The sequence below is a fragment of the Epargyreus clarus genome, unplaced genomic scaffold (genome assembly GCF_041222505.1).
Source record: "Epargyreus clarus isolate Ecla_fem2 unplaced genomic scaffold, WU_Ecla_fem_2.2 ptg000011l, whole genome shotgun sequence".
Taxonomy (NCBI): domain Eukaryota; kingdom Metazoa; phylum Arthropoda; class Insecta; order Lepidoptera; family Hesperiidae; genus Epargyreus; species Epargyreus clarus.
In genome coordinates, this window is record NW_027332219.1 from 3,996,464 (window position 1) to 4,020,163 (window position 23,700).

The 23,700-nt window shown below is 34.3% G+C and overlaps 1 protein-coding gene across 3 annotated transcripts; it reads right to left on the reverse strand.

Annotated features, from left to right (window-relative positions):
- Nucleotides 1-269: 269 nt before the first annotated feature.
- Uvrag (UV-resistance associated gene) lies at nt 270-22,405 on the reverse strand. 3 transcript variants are annotated; one of them, XM_073077767.1, is made up of 10 exons: nt 22,120-22,405; nt 18,829-18,976; nt 13,779-14,914; nt 9,270-9,438; nt 8,365-8,531; nt 7,591-7,814; nt 6,835-6,999; nt 5,130-5,256; nt 4,469-4,555; nt 270-3,061 (listed from the first exon to the last, which is right to left on the reverse strand). In XM_073077767.1, exons 1-10 carry the CDS (start codon nt 22,192-22,194, stop codon nt 2,477-2,479), a joined length of 2,883 nt encoding a protein of 960 aa, XP_072933868.1. In that variant the 5' UTR covers nt 22,195-22,405; the 3' UTR covers nt 270-2,476. The 3 variants fall into 3 exon arrangements, with proteins under 3 accessions (XP_072933868.1, XP_072933867.1, XP_072933869.1); XM_073077766.1 differs by having other exon boundaries at nt 8,365-8,537; XM_073077768.1 differs by lacking the exon at nt 22,120-22,405 and adding an exon at nt 21,246-21,265 and having other exon boundaries at nt 8,365-8,537.
- Between the last annotated feature and the right edge of the window lie 1,295 nt (nt 22,406-23,700).

A 23,700-nucleotide genomic window follows, 5' to 3' on the forward strand; every position in this document is an offset into this window, starting at 1 on the left:
GCCAACCCTGTGAATTACATCTTATATATAAAATTCTCGTGTAATGTGTGAATTTTAGTAACCGTACTCCTCCGAAACGGCTTTACCGATTTTCACCAAATTTTAAATTCATATTCAGTAGGTCTGAGAATCGGCTACTATCTATTTTTCATACCCCTAAGTGGTAAGTGTTGTTCACCCTTAACAATTTTTTATTTATATGGCAACACAACATTTGCCGGGTCAGCTAGTATCCTATAAAAATAATTAATAGTAAATAAAACAACACATCAATGAACAAAACAATTATTATTGATTTATTATATTATAGTACATGTCACATTGTGTTATGGTGAAAAAATATAATGTAATCTGTAAACAATTCATATAGAATTATTACTAAAGCTCTTTAAACAATAATAAATAATAATTATATACATGTTCAACTTTACACAGTAGTTTGATGTTGCTGGGGTCCGGGGTTCAAATCCTAGACGCTGATTTTTTTTATTTTATGTGTGTTAGAAATTAACGATCACTTGTTTTAACAGTACAGGAAAAAATCAAGAAAAATCTTGAGAAATTTTTTAAGTCAACGATTTAAAAAATCTTAAAGGTGTGTGAAGTCTACCAATCCGCACTTGGTCAGCATGGTTGACTAATCCCTTAACCTTCTTATTTCGAGAGGAGACACATCCCCAGCAGTGGGAAAGTAATGGGTTGCTATAAAGAATATTATTATTACCTGTGTCTCGTCACACACACAAGCGTACAGTACTCATACAATGTTAACAAAGATCACCGCTAGCACAAATAAATGGAAATAACATTGCTTGATTAATCTCTCTCTTACATAACAGCTCAGACCAGAAATGATAGACTTAGCCTCTCAAACAAAATATTGAAGTACAACAAGTTGTGTCGATTTGTGTATTATACACATTCTACGTTTATAAATAGTAAATTAATCCTATTGCGGTCATTACAAAGAATTTCGGATAAATCGATACATTATTCTAATGTTATATGCCTGCAATATATTAGAACGCCATTATGTATTGTTAAGAAAATAATTATAATTGGGTATTATTAGGAGACTTTCTATAAGTTGATAACAGATGGCGGCACATGTATTCTGAATCACGCTATCAAAGTTTTCAAAAATCTTTCACATATACTAGATCCAAACCGAAACTAGCCCCCTACAGAAATACTGGGGCCATAATTACCTTACTTGTTGCTAGATTTACCTTCGATAAAATCATATAAAAAATTAAAATTCACAACATGTACAATGGCGTTCTGTTATACAAATATTAGCTGTACTTCGAAGCATTGTTCTACGAGGCAAAATCTTCATGTTTTGGTCTAAGCATATCAAAAAAGTTCACAGCACGGCCAATATATTTAGTAAACTATTGAATATTTATAGTATAATATTAAATATCTACAGAAACATCTAAACATTATGAATAATCATAGGTAAGTATACCATTCTTCTATTAATACGACAACGTACGAATCACAATTTTATTTTACAATCATGTCAAAATTGAGAAAATTCATATTTCATGTACGAAATAAATTAATTTAAATAAATTACTTTAGTATTATTAGGACACCAAATATCACAATCGCGACGAATTTTAAAAAACTAACTAATACTAATGGGTTAACACAATCAGTTAAGAATACTGTAACGATGATATTACTTAAAATTTTCTACCGTTTCTTGTTTTTGTAGCATACATACATAGATTAGTAAAGATACTTCGCCGCCTTGAAATTGAATGAAGCCACAAACGGCTTATTTTAGAAAGTTCTTTTTTTGAATTCTTGACAAATAAAAACATTTTTACAGAAAATTTACGAATAATTAACTAATACTGCGTAATTTACGTAATAAATAAATAATTATTACAAATATTTTAGGGACATTTTAGCACGGAGATGTGGCAAAACTATTTAAATTCTCAAAACTGGGTACATTTTCTTGTTAGGAGTGAGTAATCTTTACTAATCTATGCATACATATATGATATAAAGATGTAACATTATGTGCTAAATTAACAATTTCATCTTGAACATTTTTGTAAACAATTTTTAGAGAAAGTAACAATGAAATGTATGATAATTAAATTGTATTTTGAATAACACAATAGATAATCAACCCCCGATAAGAGTAAAATCCTACCTGAGGTCGGAGACAGATGCGCCGCTACCCCTGAGGACTAAGGTGGTACGCCTCGGATAAGTATGTCTCCCTTACCACACCCTTCAAACACAGCGGCGCTTAACACTGTTATTAGACAGAAATAGGTGTGACAGTGGTGCTGTTGGAGTAGTTCTACCACCCAAGATGGTCGCCTCATAAGTCAGCTAGCAAACAAATCCACAAAATATCTTTATTTGCTAATAGCTCATTTACAGTATACACAAATACCACCAACTGATTGCGCAACCCAAAATTCTCAATTTTGACATATAAACAATAAATTTATTGTATGCCATCATTACCTTCATTACAAATAGTCTGTCCAGTATCCAATATCGCCTCCGCGCTCGGTATAACAATCACATCACACACATTGTTAGCACACGCGATATCACACACACCGTTCTTATTCTCACAACTATCACACGACATATCGACTTCTTCACTAGATTTCCTATCCATATGCTTCGCTATATCGATATCTTCTTCAATATTCCGCTTATTCACACAAATGCCTTTATCGTCTGAAGTTGCTGCGCAAAAATCTTCTATTTCAGAACAGATTCGTTTGACGTTCTCATCTAGACATGAAGAACATGTGACTTCATCGTCGTTATTACTAGATATTCTCACAAGTTTCTGATTGTCTATATCGATTAGCGTCGAATCGTCTCCTAGAGTGAATATTACTTTCTCTGATTCAATCATTTCGTTCTCTGTGAACATTCTAGATATTTCTGAATCTGAGTTGTGAGATTTCATGTAGCTCTGATTTCGATCTGATTTAGTATCTGTGAGCTTCATATCGTAAATGTTGGATTCGCTGCCCATTATTGATGTTGTTGAAGCGTCTAGTGCTGTTAGTTCCTGAAAGAAGTAGCATTTTTATATTAATGTTGAGTTCCAGTTGTGGTCGAAAAACGACCATAGTCATAACAGTCGGAGAAAATTATCTATGCGTGTGGCTTTCTATGGTTTTATGTCTATGTTCATTTATTTTTTCAGTGTCACCAGAGGTTTTGCAATTTTCAACAGTTTTAGTTTCTACTTAAATTTAATAAAACCTAGATTTCAAGTTAATTTTCATTAAAATATATATTTTTTATTTATTACATTGAGAGCGTAATAGTTCAATATTAAAAATTCATAAATATATTTGTCAAAAATTAGGTACTTTTAACAAGCTAGCAACTCTAGGATCGCTAATACAGTTCCTGCCACACACACAGATAAGTTTGTCAGACTGATAATATTATATTTATTAATATATTGTATCTTTTCAATCTTTCGTAATTCAACTATGGAAGTACCACCAACATTTTGCGGCGTAAAGTCTACCAATACGCACTTGGACTAAAGCCTCTCATTCTGAGAAGAGACCCGTGCCTAGCGGCGGGACAGTAATGGGTTGACGATATAAATAAATAAAAATAAAAATGCAGCCGTGGTTAAGAAACTCGGCCCCTTGATTGAGGGGTCCGAGGATCAAATTCCAGGCACGATCTTTGATTTTTCAAAAATGAGCGTATTAGAAATTAGTTATCACATGCTTAAACGGCGAAGGAAACATCGTGAGGAAAATGCACACCTGAGAATCCTAAAAAAAAAAAATTCAAAAGTATGTGAAGTCCACCAATACGCACTTGTCCATCTCAGGACTATGGCCTCATTATGAGAGAAGACCCGTGCCCAGCAGTGGGACAGTAATGGGTTGATGATGATGAAGATATAAAGAAAAAATAATGGAGGGAATATCTTACTCAACGTATTTACGTTTGAATTGAACACATTTCTTTCTTCTTCCTTCATCCTTCATAATATGTGGATCTTTTTCATTTTATAAACCCACGACATTGACGATAAAAAAATATATGTATATAAGATAAACGACGTTTACGATTCATTTTTGGTTGGATTAAGTGTTTAAGGTGATTGTCACTATGGGACGAGAAAAAAGGCCAATCTTTTTGCTAAGTTGTTTTTTTTCTCAAGTTCTTTTGTCAAGATTTGAATATTGCATCTCGGGCAAATTATGAATTTGTGCCCCCAATTAATATTTACATTTTGCACCCTGACACGATGTGAATTTTACGCCCCTAAAAATATATGACAAACTGCACAGGATATTAATTTTGCACCCCTAACAAGTTTGTATTTAGAGATTTTTTCTGGTTATTCAAATAACATAGACTGAAGCGAAGGAACCTACGTAAAGGAGGCTTTTGGATATGTCTGCTATGTAATATAATTATATAGTGTAAAATAAATGCTTACATGATCATCGTGATAACTCCCAACGCTTCTCGAGTGTTTGTGTCGTTTGTGCATCGCTGAGTGTGGTGACTGACCATCTACTGAATCCTGAAATTCAATATGTTATACGGTTTTCAACAAATTTAGCTTTAATTGTTTTTCTGACGCCTCATTACAATTAACTTAGAAATTATTTTTACAGAACTCTCAGATGTGTATATTTTCTTTTAAAAAATCCTTCACTTTTGTAGCGCAAGTGATAGTTAATTTCTAATACTACGCAATTAGCTTAAAAAGGTGAAAATCATAAATCAATTTACAATCACACCTGTATTTCAAACTTTAAACCCCTAAGGGGCTGAAATTCATAGGCTATCATTGGTTCTTTCAATCTTTTAAAATAAATATCATCATCGTCAACCCATTACTGTCCCACTGCTGGACACGGGTCTCCTCTCAGAATGAGAAGGATTAAGTCAAATGCGTATTGGTAGACTTCACATACCTTTCGAGTTTTTTTTATAAATTTCTCAGGTATGCAGGTTTCCTCACGATGTTTTCCTTCACCGTTTAGCAAGTGATAATTAATTTCTAATACGCGCATAACTTTAAAAATCAGAGGTGCGTGCCTGGGATTTGAACCTGGAACCCCTCGATCAAAGTGCCTGATAGTAATACATACCTTAAATCTATTAAACTGCCTATATTTCCCTCTCTCCGACGCCACGAGACTTCTGAGTGATTGAGTTCTAGGACACTGACTATCGATCAACCACCTGTATGTACCAAATAGTTTTGATGTGTCCGATCTGTAAAATAAACAAAAAAATATTTATTAATATTTAAATACCCCAAAAAAAAACAAAAACTCCAACTGCTTGAAAATATAGGCCACAATTTAGACGAATTCAACGACAACTTATATTAATTCTATTAAATTTAACTTATATTAAAATCGGTCAAGCCGTTTGAGCTGCAGGACGTGTGAAAGAATGAGACATTACCTTCCACATTAATTGCAATCTTCCAAATATTCAGAAACTAAAACACTATTAACAATTCTCAATATAGATTAAACAACAATAATAATTGGTTATTGTAACAAAAAATATACTAATAACACAATCACTCCATATTCATATATTCATAATAACACTGTTCAACTTATAAACTGATTTTTCCCGATACAAAAATTCAAATAAATAAACTAACCCAAATACATATTAATCGTAGCTTGCAACTGGTATTAGAAACTATGTCAAATATTGTTATATGTGATAAAAGTATCTAATCATATTTTGATAAGGATTACAATGATTTATTTTGTAGATATTCTCGATTTGCGTAACATATCAAAATATTTAGTAGTAGCTATTTGCTGTGATTGCTCATCTTTAACGAACTCTTTTGAACTTATAATTACATTTTTAACTATTAAAAATATTGTTTATTCCATAATTTCTCATCATTATAATTAAGAAAATATAATAAGAAGGTACTATACTTATTATTTAAATAGAGTGAGTAGGGAATAAGTACAGTATTACGTCATTTAATAAACTCTAGTAGTAATTATAATTATAATATAGTCATTGCGCCGTATTAATTTATATATAACTTTGATAGTGCACTTAAAATGCGAGAACAAAAACTGCTACGACGGGAATAGGTGACTCATTGGCCCTAACTACGCGCTAACATAATTCATTTGCAGTGTTTACTTTCGTCTATTGATTGTTTACTCAATTATTTTTAGTAAAAACCGTATTTTGTTTTATTGAGTGCCAAACGACCATGAAGTCCACATGGTAATAAGTGGCTACTACCGCCCATGGACATCTAGACATATAGAATACGTTCTACATAAATTCCTGACGCATTATCATCCCTATCACAACTATCGCTTTTCGAGTTTGATCGCCTCAAATGTAAGTTATCTTAGTTAAATTTATAATTATCAATAATAACAATCAATAATTTTTCAACAATATACAAATTAATTCATCATAAATCATACAATAATTATTAATTAATTATTTATTAAATAATATCACTACATATTTTACATATAAACTGTAACTTAAGATATAACATTGCTTAATATTTATGTCGTGTTTATAATATATTTTTATAATAATTCTAGTAGTTACAAAAACAGAACCCTTAGTATGGGTTTTTACGTGTATACAAAATTGACTGTTTTGTATTTGTTTATGTACTTCCCATACCATTTCCAATCAGTTTTGATACAGTCCGCTGGGGGCACTGATTGGAAATATAGGGGAAATACGTAAACAAATACAAAAACTGTCATTTTTGTAAGCGTAAAAACCCATACTAAGGGTATAGTGAACTAAGAGGTACAAAAACTAAAGTATTATACTTACAAACTACTAGGAGTAGTCAACAGTCGTTGTAGATTAGCGAGCGTGGGTCGCATATCGTGTACTGAGAGACTTCGTCCCCATAGTAACTGCGCTATACACTTGTTGAGAAGGAACATTCCGTATCGGAATAGCGTTATGTCTCCACCACGAGCGAATAGGGGTATGCTGGAAATGAAAACAAAATTATACGTGAAAAAATACATATTATATATTTTTAATACAGAAGTAGTAAACGAGTATGCAGTCCATCTGATGGTAAGTGGCTACTGCCGCCCATGGACATCTGTAATCAACCCCAGATAGTACAAGATAACTATCAGAGGTCGGCCACAGGACCGCTGCCATCCTTGAGGACTAAGCTGGAACGCCTCAGAAAAGTATGTCTCCCTTACCACACCCTTCAAACCTGAACACAGCAGCGCTTAACACTGCTGTTGTGAGGCAGAAACAGATGTGGCGGTGGTGCCGCCGGAGTCGAGACCACAAAGAGTTCGTCCAAAAAAATTCAGGTTTGTCCTTAGGGGTAGCGGTGCATCCGTGGCCAACCTCAGGTCATATCTAATCCTATCTGGGGTTGATTACAGATGTCCATGGGCGGCAGTAGCCTACCATCAGGTGGACTGCATGCTCGTCTGCTACACCTAAAAAAACACAAGAGAATATTTCCACACATGAAAAGTGGTACTTAGGGTAACAGACTTTTATTATCTATCTTCTATATTATAATCTTCTATATTAATACTTAAACATACTTACTTAGGATCAGGCAAATCGGGTGTAATGTCCAATATCTTGCTAGCAGACCCTAGCAACGTTATCTTGTATCGTAATGGTTGGTTCAGTATGGCCGCTGCGAGTGATGTCACTTGCGCCACGAATCCCGCGGCCACTGAGTCCGCTACCGGATTGCACGGTCTCGGGTTCTCATCCCCGCACACTGGGAGAGGCACGTCGATTATCTTCCAGGTTGATTGGTCTATCTGGAAGGTTAAAACATGTTTAAATAGGCAGATAGCCTAGTGTTTCGGTGTTTCGTGAATTTCGGACCCCTCGTCCGAAATTCGAATCTCGACCCCTCCCGGCCATTCTGCTTACGGCCTTAGCCAATTTTAAGTATCTCACAAATTAGTTGCTGATTATACTTTGTATTATTGTATTTGACCATATACATAAATATGGTGAAATAATAAAGAAAATAACAATAATGAACAGTAAATAATGCTTGAAGGATTTACACTTTTTAATAAAAATAAAAGGATTTAAAAAATCTTCCTTTCTAGCCGGGTACCGAACGTTTAAAAACAGTACCCTGAATTACAGTGCCATCTTATAGTGTCGCTAAAACCCATAAAATTCGGGACAGTACTACTAAATGACAAACCAAAGTTAATACTAATATTTTAAATTATTTATTGGTTAAAATTAACTGTAACTCATAAATATAAAAATACAGAGTATTTTATTTTATTCTGAAACTATTATTCTATATTATGTAAATTACACGTTTTTAAGTATGTCAAAACTTATTACCTGCTCTATATAAAACACCTGATGCAACTGATTCAACAGCTCACACCGTTGGTTAGCCAACGCAGCATGGGATCTGGCAGCTAATTCCCTCACCGCTGCACAGGATTGCCTCGTCTCCTTCAGGACTTCGTTCCTCTTGGAGAGGGAGTGGTAGTTCTGCATCAGCTCTGTACCTGCGAGTATCGGGGCACTCGTTCATACTATCTAGGTGGACTGAAGGTATAGTGGTGTATGGTGGAACAAATACGGAAATACCTTCTAAAGTGGTGGTAGTTTAGTTAAAGATTAATCAATTTTGAATAAATGAGATTTGAATTTGAAGCTAAAGACAGAATTTTAACAACACCGACATTTAAAATCGACACCATGAAGGTAGATAGTAAGTGTCACAAGTTTTGCATAAATCGTCACCAACAATTTAGGTATAATATGACACGTTTACGATACGCCCCAATATTTTTTTTAATATTTTTCGTTCTTTAATAGTTTCACTTCTTACGTGCATATGCACGTATAAAAATGCATATGTGTACTTATATATGTATATATATGTATGTATGTGTGTGTCTTTATAACACATATGCATTTTTATAAATTTGTAGTAGCAATCGAGCATACAAACTATCTCATGGTAAGCGCCTGCCGCCTATAGATATCTGTAACCAACTCCATAAAGAAAAGGAGTTCTACCATCACCCAATCACGGCTGTGTTGGCACTCCTGAGGACTATGATGTTGCCTCATATGTAATACAGCCGGAATCCACACTCTTTCACCGAAACATAACTGCTTTACGCTGGAACTAGGTGTACCTCCGTTGATCTCCACATTCAAATATACTGCTTCATACTACTGCTTCCTTTCGAAAACATCAGGTAGGCAATTCGGGTATATCAATATCTTACCAACATCCTGATTCTCTTCAAAGAGCTTAGCATGCTTCTCTTTCAGTCTTCTTATATTGGCAAGCTTGCTATCTCTTTCGTCAGATAGGATCAACCGCTTAAAGTGTAGGATCTCTAGTTGTTTCGTTAGTCGCACGTGCTCTGCCCTTTGGAAGGGAGATGGCTTGGACTGAAAAGATAAAGAACTAAGAAGGTAAAAGAGAATTAAGACTGTTAAAGAAGAACTAAGAAGAATGAAGCATCTTCTCAAAATACCTATATTAGAGTTTGATTATGAAATACCCAATAAGTCTTGTTAAAATATTAAAATATATTATCTGTACAATTAAAAATTTTCGTGCCTTCCATCTAATGTCTTTTTCATGATCTGTGACACTTGTCTATTCTCTCTACTCTGCGGAACATTGTAAAGTGAATGTAAAGATTTTCAAAGCAATCCAATAAAATCCGATTAATCCACATATCAGTCATTTAATTGTATCAGGTTAAGGGCCCAGAATAGCCCGAGTGATCATAAAAGATTAGTAATCTGTAAAAGTGTGATTTCGGCAAGCCGGCAAATACTTAACCTAAAAGTATTCACGCGTACAAGATGTCTTCCAGCAATCCGTTAACATTAATAGAAAAATTAAGCGGCCGAGACAATTACTCAACGTGGAGATTTGCTGTGAAAACATATTTACAGCACGAGGAACTCTGGGATTGCGTTGAGAAAGGCTGTACTGACTCCAAACGCGATACCAAAGCGAAGTCAAAAATAATATTGTTGGTTGACTCCACTAATTACGTTCACATACAAGAGGCTGAAAGCGCGAAGGAAGTATGGGACAATCTTGCCAAAGCCTTCGATGACTCAGGGCTGACACGCCGTGTTGGATTGCTTCGGGAACTGTGCACAACCACACTGACAGGTTGCCAAAATGTAGAGGAGTACGTCAGTAAAATTATGACGACAGCACACAAACTGAGAAATATTGGGTTTAAAGTAGACGATGAGTGGTTAGGAACCTTATTGCTCTCCGGTCTACCCGAGTCATATCAACCCATGATAATTGCAATTGAAAGTTCAGGACTCAAAATAAGTTCAGATTCTGTTAAATCGAAAATTCTACAAGATGTTAAAATGAGTGAAAGTCAAACTTCAGCATTTGCAACTAAGACGAACTTCATAAGGAAAGGAAATAAAAAGTTTATTCCAAAAGGACCTCGGTGCTATTCTTGTAACAAGTATGGACATATCAGCACGGAATGTAAGTCCAAGAAGAAAAATAAAGCAGAAAGCTCAAGTTATGCTGCTGCATTCATTGCTTCTAATAACAGCAGTGATGCTTGGTATGTTGACTCCGGAGCCTCTGCACACATGACCAGACACTGTGACTTATTGTCACATCAGAAAGAATCAGTAATCAAAACAATCAAGGTTGCCAATGAAAAATGTTTACCAGTGAAATGTTCGGGGCAATTGAGTCTAGATGTTTGTGATGAAACAGGTCAGTGCAGTAAAGTTTTACTTCAGAATGTGCTTTTTGTGCCAGAGCTGGCTACTAATTTATTATCTGTTAGCCAAATAATTAGAAATGGTGGCCAAGTTAAATTCAATAGCAAAGGATGTGTTATTCTGAACAAATATAACACTATAGTGGGAACAGCAGATTTAGTGAACAATATGTATCGACTAAATATGTATAACGAACATGCTTACATATCTGATGTTGTAGAAAATGATGCATATTTATGGCACCAGCGAATGGGCCATCTGAATTTCAATGACTTAAATAAAATGATTGAAAATACTGAAGGTATGAAAGTACTAAAGAAACAGGATAACAATTTAACATGCATAACATGCCTAGAAGCAAAACAGGCACGATTGCCCTTCAAAAACAAAGGTACACGTGCCTCAAAACTCCTTGAACTAGTGCATTCCGATGTGTGTGGTCCAATGGAGACAGAATCTCTTGGCGGAGCAAAGTATTTCCTAACCTTTACCGATGATTTTTCAAAGAAGATATTTGTTTATTTCCTACGAAAGAAATCAGAAGTAATCGAGAAATTGAAAGAATTTAAAAGATATGTAGAAAATCAAACAGAATGTAAAATCAAGTGCCTTCGAACTGATAATGGCCTCGAGTTCATTAACAACAGTGTCTCTGAGCTACTAAAAAGTAATGGAATTGTACATCAAACCACAGTGCCTTATACACCGCAGCAAAATGGAGTTGCTGAACGATTAAATAGAACTTTAATAGAAAAAGCCAAAAGTATGTTACTTAATGCCAAATTATCTAAACAGTATTGGGCAGAAGCCATTCAAACTGCTGCTTATCTATTAAACAGAATACCAACAAAATCATTGTCATATAAAACTCCTGAGGAGATGTGGTCTGGAACAAAACCAAGTGTTAGTCACCTGCGTGTGTTTGGTTGTGAAGCCATGGTGCACTTACCACAAGAGAAAACAAAGAAATGGGATCCAAAAGCAAAGAAAGCCATATTCATTGGTTACTGTAGTGACACCAAAGGCTACAGGTTCATAATTCCTACCTCTGGATTAATTGTGAAAAGTAGAGATGCGGTTTTTCTAGAATCAACTGTTGTAAGAAACTATGTTCCGGTGGACTTAACTGAATCAAAGAAGGAGTCTGTAAATGAAGAATTATCGTGTGACAGTCAACAATTAAGTTCCACAAACTCCTCCAGTAGTTGTGAAGAGTATGAATCTTATGATTCATCACCAAACAGCAGCATCTATGTACCAGACAGGAAAATTGACAACCTACCAGTCTCTAATGTCACATTAAGGCCAAGAAACAAACAACTACAATCTAAAACTGAAGATTTTGAAACATATCTATGCTACAATGAAGGAAGTCTAGATGTACCTCTGACCTACAAAGACGCAATGAAATCGGCCAATGCAGAGAAATGGAAAATGTCAATAGGTGAAGAACTACAATCACATAGTCAAAATAATACATGGACATTGGTCAAGGAACCAGAAAATGCCAAAGTGATTGGATGCAAATGGGTATTCAAAGTGAAAGATGAACCAACAGGTCCAAGATACAAGTCCCGTCTGTGTGCTAAGGGATATGCACAAACCAAAGGAATCGACTATGATGAAACCTTCTCACCTACGGTCAGTATTCCAGCAGATCCTCATGTGAAGCTCCAGAAAAGTGAGACGGTACCCGACAACAATCTACCATACAGAGAAGCAGTTGGATCACTTATACACCTAGCGACTGTGAGCAGACCTGACATTATGTATGCAGTTAGTCTGGTAAGTCAGTTCTTGCACAATTATAATGAGTCTCACTGGAGTGCTGTAAAGAAAATATTGAAGTATTTACGAGGGACCATTGACCTGGGTTTAAGTTATCAGTGTAAGCCACTGTCTTCAGATCTAGTTGGCTATTGTGATGCGGATTATGCCAATGATATAACAACAAGGCGATCTATGACAGGATATGTCTTTATAAAAAATGGAGCTGCAATAACTTGGTCCAGTCAACGCCAGCAAACTATAGCCTTATCAACCAATGAGGCTGAATTTATGGCTGCCTGTGCAGCCACCAAAGAAACAATGTGGTTGAAATACTTATTAAGTGATTTAGGAGAGTATAAACAAAACTCTGTGTGCCTACATATTGACAATCTAAGTGCTATAAATGTAATTAAAAACAGTGAATTTCACAAAAGATGCAAGCATATAGACATTAAGTATAACTTTGTGAAAGAAAAGTATAATGAAAAAATTATTTCTTTAAAGTATGTAAGCACAGATCATCAGTTTGCTGATATTTTTACAAAAGCATTACCTCGAGATAGATTTAAGTTGTTAAGAGGTAACATTGGTATGTTAAATATAGAAACTTAATATATATTTTTTAAAATTAATTTTGTGTTTGAAGGAAGGCTCTCATTTGAAGGAAGTGTTAAAATATTAAAATATATTATCTGTACAATTAAAAATTTTCGTGCCTTCCATCTAATGTCTTTTTCATGATCTGTGACACTTGTCTATTCTCTCTACTCTGCGGAACATTGTAAAGTGAATGTAAAGATTTTCAAAGCAATCCAATAAAATCCGATGAATCCACATATCAGTCATTTAATTGTATCAAGTCTTGACTACCTGATGATAAGTGACAACTGTATCTTATAAACATCAACTCTAGATAAGACTGCAGTCCTACTTGAGGTCAGCCATAGATGCCTCTGAGCAATAAGTCGGAATATCTCGTATGATTCTGAACCTGCCTTATATAAGCTGCTGCTTCTATAAAGCAACCCTATTCGAGCTAAACAAAATATTGCCAACAATCCTTTTGTCCCATTGTGGCTACGATTGTCCCTCCAACAATTTCTAAACATCAACACATTCTCCACTAAATATTGGTGGAGAATAGAAAGCATTACTACTTACCTTATTATAAAATGCCAATTTAATGTAGCTCTATCTTATCAATTAACTATCTAGATTGTTACCAATAAATATGGACTAACCTTGTAAGATAATAGATCGTTCAACTTCAACGTAAGCCTTGGTCCGTTCGAGACTGTGGTTTTCTCATCTTTAATCCTTCCATTCTTACTCAAATCGCTCTGAGAGGAGGATCTTTCTTTTTGTAAATTCTCTTCAGGCGAGAACAGGTTCCTTTGGGATCTGCTTCTCGATTTGTGTTTTATTTCAAAGCCGTCCTCCGGTTGAGACCAACTTTCGTTCGCCAACGCTGATTTCTGATAAATCCGTTCTTTGATCTCTTGAACTGCCTCTTGTCTCTTCTTTATTGAGTATTGTAACAAATGTAGATTTTGGAGCTTCGACGCGTTGTAACTTGGCCGTATTTCCGATTTCAGGAAACTCAACGCCAAGTACCTATACTTTGGCACTCCATCCGACTCGTTTCTCAAGTCGTAACTCTCGGCCGTTTCACTTAAATCTATTTTGCTAGCCGACAATTCTTCTTGTGACGCGGTTTTGGATATATCACAGTTATCATCACTGGTCGTGAATTCTTTTACGTCTAAATTATCTGGCGAATGCTCGTATATATGATTCGGGTCAATTTTCTTTCTTTCGACACTGTCATCCCTTTGTCTCAAAGTTTCTCGATGATTCAAGGCTATGTTGAGGCTCGCTGACGCTTTTAAAGTTGGGAAGTTTTGTTTAAATCCTCTTTCTACTGGACTATGACTTTTAGAATATTCCTTATCTGACTTCCTTGAGAATTTGCTTGGGGATATAGATCTGGCTTCTTTAAATTGTTTGTAATTTTGCCAGACCCTCGATTCCAGGGTGATCTTTGAGACGTGTGTCTTCCCCGACGAATCGGACGACAGAGACCCATGTTCAATCTCATTCTCTGGCGGAATGATATCTAATTTCAGACTTTTGTACGAGCAGAAATACCCGCCGTGCATTTGAAAAACCAGTGTGTTGCTTTTAAAGCAATCTGACGTGAAATTTAAAGCTAGGTTGGCCCCTATGTACCTTAGACCGCTGAAGTAGACACCCCATGTCTGTATAATGGTATCTTGGACCCTATCACATTTGTCTTCGCCCTCTTTGCATGGCGGGGTGAGAACGTGACACCATATTCTAATAACAACGTTAGTGGAAGACATACGATGAGTTATTTCTGAAATTGACACAAATTAACATAAATTAGTGGTTGGAAATATGCTTACAATAAACGCAGTTTTGTTTTATATATTATCTGTGTTTATTTGATGTCATTTACATTAAGTACTGAGATTATAAATGTCTAGGATGGTAGGTAGGATGTCTTGATGACTGATGATGTAATGATCCATATTATTTCAATAAATTATAGATTGTTTACTTTGATCATCATGATATTATCAAGTTAAAGGCACACTTGGTTACTATTTCACGTTTCTGTCACTACTGTCGAGAATGGTACTGGTAGCAACCTTTTTTATGTCCCACTGGGATGGGCATTGGTCCATTCCACGGGTGCAGGACACCTGGAGCTTACTTCACCACTCGTCCCCAAAACAGATTGGTGGAGGAATGTACCAATTAGTAGCCAAGCCGTTGTACTTGACTCTTAAAGCCTCCAGTACGATTGACGACTACTATAATAAAACTTTACCGGTTGTTAACTAATGGTCAATAACGCGAAAAGTACCTCAATATTCTCATAATTTCAAGTAAGCTTTAGTCCTGGGACTCCATTAAATAAATAACGTGTTCTTGACACATAACACTGAGCCATAAGCAACTGACAGACTGATCAACAGGAAATTATAGGGACGAAGTCTAAAAATAGTGGTAGCCATTTACATCATCATAAATTACAGTAACAGAACTAATTAGAATTTGGACGGACTGAGTCATTCATTCTTTTAATTAGATCGTGTCGATGTGACATCACAATAACATTACGCAAGTGAATTTGTCATTTAATGCTATCGGTAACTTTATAAAATATGGCAATGATGACGTCACGTCCCACAAACTGCGTACCAATAAAGAGGCGTATGTTTGATAAACAACACTGTTGTATCTCTCGTATTTATTGTTTGTAAATAACATCGCAAGCGATTGGATTATCTGAGAAAATAATAAAACTAACAGACTATAAATGAATTTCAACCAAATGGTGGAGAAAAAGATCGTTAAAAATTTTTAATGCTTGTCACTTTTCGAATAGGTTCTCAATATTATGTGATACCAGAATTTGTTCATCATAATGAACAATATCCTAAACTTCTCATTTTGAGAGTAGTTCAGTAGCACACAAATAAGATCTATTAAAGGTAGATTTTTTCGAGATTCGGCCCTTTAGGCACCGCCGCCACACCTAGGCCTCAGTTGCCTTATATGCCAGCGCTGTATATCAGACCAAATTCAGATAGAATTCCAATCTTACCGGATTTCATTACAGATATATAAGGGCGTTTATGATCACAAACAGTTCTGCTAACTCGTTTCCTACTTCTATTAACGTAACATTTTTTCCATTGTAACACAATGGAAAAAATATTACGTTTTAGCATTTCACAAAAGATTAACACTACAGCAGTGAAACGAGTGATCCTACTCTGACCCACATTTGAGCAGACACATTAAATAGTTTATCAGTGAATGTGAGTCACTGTTAATAACTATAGTCAAAGACCTAATTGTGTTGATAGCGCGCCAATGTTTTAAACCGTTTTGGCAAAAGCTTACAGTATGATCATCAACCCATTACTGTCCCGCTGCTGGGCACGGGTCTCCTCTCAGAATGAATAGGCCATAATCCACCGCGCTGGCCAAGTGCGTGTATGCCATCACTTAATTTGCGTACTTCCAATTTTCACAAGCTGTTTTTTTATAAAGGTAGTTGCTTTATTAGTTCGAGTGTTAGTCTATTAAATAGTTAAGATGTCAGGTTGTAATATTCAGGGGACGCAATTTTAGTTTTGGGATGTCAAGAGTGTTTAAGCTTAGAGCTAAATCGAAGTTTGTGGGGTCGCAAATCTCTCTATCTACCTAGATCTACAGGTATGTATGGTTGGCAACGAACGGTTGCGAAATAGTTGCATTCTAGGTTCATAACATATATTTCTGCAAACTACCATCTGATACTGAATTATGGAACTCTGGTCTCTAATACTCGCAGATTATATTTCTTTCGAGTTTCTTATCGAAATAGTAATGTCAAGCAACAGGAATATAGGCATTGGAAAGGAAAGCAAAGACAACAAGGAGAGGATTCCAAAACAAAAATTGCATAAACATTCACGAAATAAAGATTAATATTGCTCTAATTGAAATTTGTTAAAGATACTAATCTATGGTTAAAGATGAGAACTGTAGAATTATAATGAAAATCAAATTTATCTTGATAATCCGTATCATGCAGGTCAACTACAAACCGCTTTGGTAATTTGTTGAATAAACTGGATTATGTGACATTAACTCTTTAACCGACTGGCAATTTGAATAAAAATATATCTATTTATTCGACCATTGCTAAAAACAGCCTTGAGATAACGCGCGAGGTAGATAAGGTTATAAGTGTTATAACCTTTGCGCGTGAATACAGTAATGCAATTTTTATGGCATGAAAGTAATAAATGAACTATAACCTATAGTCCACCTAGTAGTCACTGGCTTCTACATCATCCAATTATTGGCCCCTAGTGCTAAGCAAAGCGTAAAATGTATAACAGACTTTTTGTCAAGCTATAAGCGAGATTAGCATTTAGAAATTAATAGATTGTGAAAAATGCATCCCTTAAGGGGACCAAATAGAAAATAAAAACCTGTTAAATATTAACTTCTCATGAGTTACGTGGCTATGCGAAATCATTGGATTTAAAAAATATTTGCAATTTGTTGTATACAACATACTAGCTCTGTAAAACTTTGAAATCTACTTCAAAATTCCCCGTACAATTTGTCAATAATATGATAATCTGGCATATCGCCAACATAATGCGTGAAGGCAAAGGGGGAAGCAATATGTAGGTAGTTGTACAATTTATTGGAACAATTTTGTAAAAGAATACGATCGCCCTGAAAATACTGGAATATCATCATCAACCCATTATTGTCCCACTGCTGGGCATGGGTCTCCTCTCAGAATGGGCCTCTCTCGATCGAAAGGCCGAGTTTCTTAACCATTAGGCTATCACTGGAATATGGCTTTCAATTATTTATTCTGACTACAATTATTCTATAATTTATTTTTTTGAAGTTATTACAGCAAAAGTAAAATTTAGTTAATATATAATTTAATAATAACGGCTTTCATCCCATATGTAGCCCCTTAGGGGTAATACGTTATTTAAGGAACTTGTACGAATTTTACGCTTCTAAACTCACCGGTATGAGCGTGTTTTGTATCTAACGTTAGTTTATTAAGTAGATAAGTAATCTAGGAATATTATTCAACACATTATATCGATTAACTGATACGATATCAAATGTCGCTATAATTATAAGCAATTAAATGCCGATTAAGTAGAAACGAGTCTGTTTGTTTTGACTAAGATGTAATATATATTATGGGTCATCACTTCATGCACTTTCTGATTACATTTCAATAATGTATAAATATGGGGCAACGTGATTATGATTCACTTAGTATCACGAATAATAAGCATGATTATTTTTTAGGATTTAAAAAAGGAACTCTATTAATACGCCTGTTATATTTTAAAAGCTATGTTTTGGACTGTATTAGTTAAACTATGGTTAAACTATTCAGATTTTCACAGAATATGTGTCAATATGGCGGAGACCTTAACATATAAAAAAAAACAAGTAAATCGAGGAAGTTTTTTGATGTCCGATTACAATTATGTTTTTTGGAGAACTGTAATCAACCCCTAATATATAGAAAGATTAGATATATAGATTAGATTCGACCTGAGTTCAATCATAGATGCGCGTCTACCGCTGAGGACTAAGCTGAAATGCCTAGGAAAGGTATGTCTCCCTTACCACACCCTTCAAACCAGAACACAGCAGCGCTTAACACTGTTATTAAGCAGAAAGAGTTAACAGTGTTCTCACAGAAGTCGAAACAAACATTACCTGAATCAATCTCTTTCCATTTAGGATGTGGCGAGCATATCCTCTCGCTGGTGTAAAACGGCGCCGACATCGTCGTGTGGTGGAGGGTGATGTAGTAACTGCATTGCTGGTTACACCACTCCGGTGGTCGGATGTTGTAGCCGACGATCTGTGAATAATAAATTGATAGATATTTATGATACAAGCAGTTCAATGGCTATCGTTAGGTAAGGTTGGGTTAGGTTAGGTTATTTTTTATAGACGATAGAAGAAAACGCGTGCGGTGTTCCCCTGCGCCTGATGAAAAGATGGGATGGAAGAACTCCAGCTACGTCCTATTATAGAAGAGACTTAAAAGAGGGACTCACTCGCTATGCTGCGGCAAAATGCGTAACGTAGAGAGGAATACCGCAAGGGAGTCCATATACATAACATAACCCCCTGACGTTCCCGTATACATAAAGAATTTCCCCACGAAGAAAAAGGAAGGATTATTTCTTCTTGGGAAATGAGTTTGACAAGTTTGACTTCACCATATAGTTCCGTCGGACTTACTTTCGGACGGGTCCAATAAGTACGCGAAGTATGTACTATGTATGTGAACCTTCCAAAAACAGCAATCTGAACTATTATATAAAGTACAAATAGGCGCAGTGGAGCGACGAAGGATTTTCATTTTGTGGCTTGTAATAGATATACAGACATTAGGAATAGGAAGCTTTTTTAGAAATCCATTTCATATCTACTTCACAACCTGTATTGTTAATAGTCCTTACAAAATAATATTATATTTATATGATTGTGAATTTCAGTAAATAATAAGCATTTATGAAATTTTGGTATTTGTTAAAAAAATGAATATAGCAAATTAGAAGCAGGAAATTTTAAATGGTCCGAAATAATAATTAAATATTTGTATAAGTTATGAATTAATTTTTCCACTTTGAGTCTCGTATGAAAAATAATAAGCAGACATACAAATAGTTAAAATAATATCATTTTCCTTTGTTACGTCATTTTCAAATATATGCTAGTGAGTGTTCCTATAATTTATGATTACATTAGAACATAATAAGGTATGGCATGGTTAGTTTTGAGTAAGATTTTTAATTGTGATCTACTTTAAGCAAAACAAACAGCGATGATTTTGTTGTCTGATACTTAAATAGTAATTATTATTGAAGGATTCAGCATAATATATGAGCAAAACAACATGTACTTATTCATACTGTCATACACAACATATTTATTTTGATCTCATGAATTCCAATGAAAACGAACAACATCCCAGCTTTTACCAACTGCTTGCTTGCAGAGGTTTTATAAATTTCCCTCAGGAATGGTACTTTTTTTTGGGATAATAGGTACCATATGTACTTTTCTAAACACCTGACAAAATGTGTACAATATTTCACGACAATTGATGTGTAGTTAAAAGATGAAAGTATAGCAAGCAAACCTATAATCACATTTATGATATTAGTTAGGATGACAACATAAACAATACGAGAAATACATACCATTTACAATATGAATTTAATTTATTGATTCTAAACATATAAGCAGTAGAATATGTATATAAAGAGATGTATCACATAAAAACATCATCATCAACCTATTATTGTCCCACTGCTAGGCACGGGTCTCCTCTCAGAATGAGAAGGATTAGGCCATAGTCCACCGTGCTGGTTAAGTATGCATTGGTAGACTTCACATACCTTTGAGATTTTTTTTATAAATCTCCCCCAATTGGAAAGACCAAGATTCATCTACTGTACTATTTCCATTTCTTTATTTTCTCGATGACAGTTCTTTGTAGTGTAGTGAAAAATGTTGTAAGCAATGATATTGATGGCATGTATTTATTAAATGTATTTTGAACAAAGACAATACAAGAATACAAGAAATACAACAAAGCTTATGCCGTAAGAAAAATAAGACAATTTACTGACTACAACCTACTTATTTTAGAACAGCTTCGAAAATTTTAAAGAAGTAGACATTATCAATCAAAAAGTAATACGTGTAACATCTTGTAATGAAATATAATATTATTAGTATATGAAATATAATATTATAGTTAATAAATTTGTACAAAACTATCCGGCAGTACTTTAGTTTCTTACATTTTGTAAAAAAACGGGTCTGTTATCGTGTTATGTTTATCGTTATAGCTCCTATAGTAACCATTATGTGTAGCACATCACTACCTGTCCATGAGTACAGTATTATCTGTGTGACATTTTAACGTAAACAACACAAAATTACATGGGCGTCGATCTGTCATCGAGAAAATAAAGAAATGGAAATAGTATTGGCTATCACTGCTATGCTATGCTACATTACATTTAAATAGTTATGATAAATAAATAATAATGATTTATTATGCTTTTATTCCATATTGTGGCTACACCCATAGATAAGTAAAGATTACTCACTCCTTACAAGAAAATGTACCCAGTTTTGAGAATTGAAATAGTTGCGTACAAAAGTTTTGCCACGTCTCCGTGCTAAAATGTCCCTAAAATATTTGAAATATTTATTTATTTATTATGTAAATTATGCAGTATTAGTTATTTATTTGTAAATTTTCTCTAAAAATGTTTTTATTTTTCAAGAATTAAAAAAAAGAACTTAAGTACTAATAAGTCGTTTGTGGCTTCATTCAATTTCAAGGCGGCAAAGTACATTTACTAATCTAAGGCTACACCTATAATAAAATAATTTATGAGATACATGAAATTTATGCAATTCTTATCTAACCTTGACATGAGTTTAAGTGACATGAGATAATACACTTTTTGTGTAAATAATAACCTTGAAATTTATTCTATATTTATTTTTATAATTTTGGAAATACATACAATAAGGTTTTCATCTTACAGTTCCATTAACCATAGATTTTTGAAAGTAAACCAAATTTAACCGATACAATATTTTCTGAAACTGAACTTCTGATCAAATCTTATGAATATTAGATGTCTATATGCAGAAGTGACCTTAAGGACAAGTAGACTGCATTTTTCTTTGCTTATTTATTGAAAGATAAATGTTTGCCTAAAACTAACTAAATAAACTTATGAGTGCCTTACTAAACCTTTTATACTAAAATAATCACTATAATTTGATTACAAAGTTGATGATAAATTTCAGCGTATTTTCCGCTAAATTTTATTAGATTAGAACAATGCAACACATTCTAATAAGAGATTAAAACGTCATAACTCGTGTAGGCGTTTGTTGATAAACCTTTGATGAGTCAAGCATAAAAAAGTTTTGATAATCTGTACTTCCCAGAATAGGGCTGCTTACCTGAATAAGACTGCGGAGACGGAGTTGTTGTGTTGTAAGTGGGGTCCACTCCCTACACCTCGGTCTACCAAACATTTTTCAAATTTCGAACACAATCAAATCAACTCTAATAATCACAACACTTATTCTATAGGTTAGAACACTAAATTCGTCACACGGTCCATCGTCCACAAATTAGTTACACCACAAAAAACTCTGCTAAATCATCTCGTAAAGAACATAAATAAAAATGCATTGTTCAGCTGACTTCAATCTCAATTTTCGGATGTCATGTCAAATTGGATGTCCAGTTTTGATTGCCATTTAAAAAATAAAAAATCTACTAATAATATTTACTTTAATATATAATCCTATTATGAATTCTTAAACGACTGTTTAAATTATAAACTTATGGATATTTCAGAGAGTCAATATCATGCTTTCTATATATAAATTAAAAGCGTTATAATAATACTTCCTGTCTTTGTTGTACGATGAACTGAAATAAAATGACTACAATAACTGTTATGGTAACACTGTTGGATTTCTCCCATAATAATATTCAACCAATCAGAATTGTGCTTAATTTTTCAAGTTCAACAGTGATGTAATTTTTGTAAGACTGCGATTGAATGCAATGCATTTACATCGATTACACATTTAAGTCGCAGAGTGACTTTCACTGCTATTATATTGCGTAATCTTGAAAATCTCATTTTTACAGTTCTGCTACAACTTTGTTTTATTGTTCCAATGATGTAGAACTATGTATTGTTGACGTTATTTTAATATTATACAAATCACACGTCTTCTTGTTAGTATATGCTAAACCGCTAAATACTTTTCAATGAAATTTTATGATTACAGCTTGAAAGATAGGATACTTTTTGGCGCGACAGATTCAGGCGCTATTGTCGAGATCTATTTTTTTTTCGGTCTTTATTTTATTAGCATAGTTAGAAGGTAATATCTATGAGATAAATTAATAAAAATAAATCAATGTTCAAATCATAATTGCCTAGTTTTACATTATTTGTTCGATAGCTTTATTAGAGAAAAACGGTTTCAGGTGAAAAATATATATGCCAATAAAATACTGCTATAATTAATAAAGTTACGTAAATTTTTTTGAGTAATGGAGTTTTGTATGAAGTACGTTTCTGCAAATCTCAGAGTTAAGTTTATTGCAACATTATGCATGTAAATAATTAACTTCATAATAAATTAAGGCCATAAACTCTTGATTTCAATTATTGTATGCAGAGGAAAGACATAATATAGGTAGTATTGCTTACTTTTAAAAATTTCATAACGTCATGCAGTTGGGATTGCTTTTAGTCGCCGGAGTTTTTTACCAAATAGGTTTTAATGTAAGATGCTTTTTTAAGTTCTTAAGATATATTCAGCGCTATTGGCAAATGATAGTTATAACCTAGTGGAAAGAAACTTGGCCTCTCAATCTAGGAGATGCCAAGATCGCAATTCACGTACCTCGTGATTTTCCACACGTATTATAAATATAATTTTGTGCCTCCCTTAACGGAGACGCAAAACTTTTTGAGTCCTTAAAAAGTGTTATCGTGGATGTGAAGTCCACCAATC

Bases quoted from the DNA above. Each gene is read 5' to 3' on its own strand.
- Uvrag (XM_073077766.1), bottom strand. From the start codon at position 22,194: ATGTTTGGTAGACCGAGGTGTAGGGAGTGGACCCCACTTACAACACAA. The intron at 8,538-9,269 runs GTAAGATATTGA...CGATACTCGCAG, and splicing joins TGAAGAGAATCAGGATGTTG to GTACAGAGCTGATGCAGAAC. The intron at 4,556-5,129 runs GTATGTATTACT...ATTGAATTTCAG, and splicing joins GGCAGTTTAATAGATTTAAG to GATTCAGTAGATGGTCAGTC.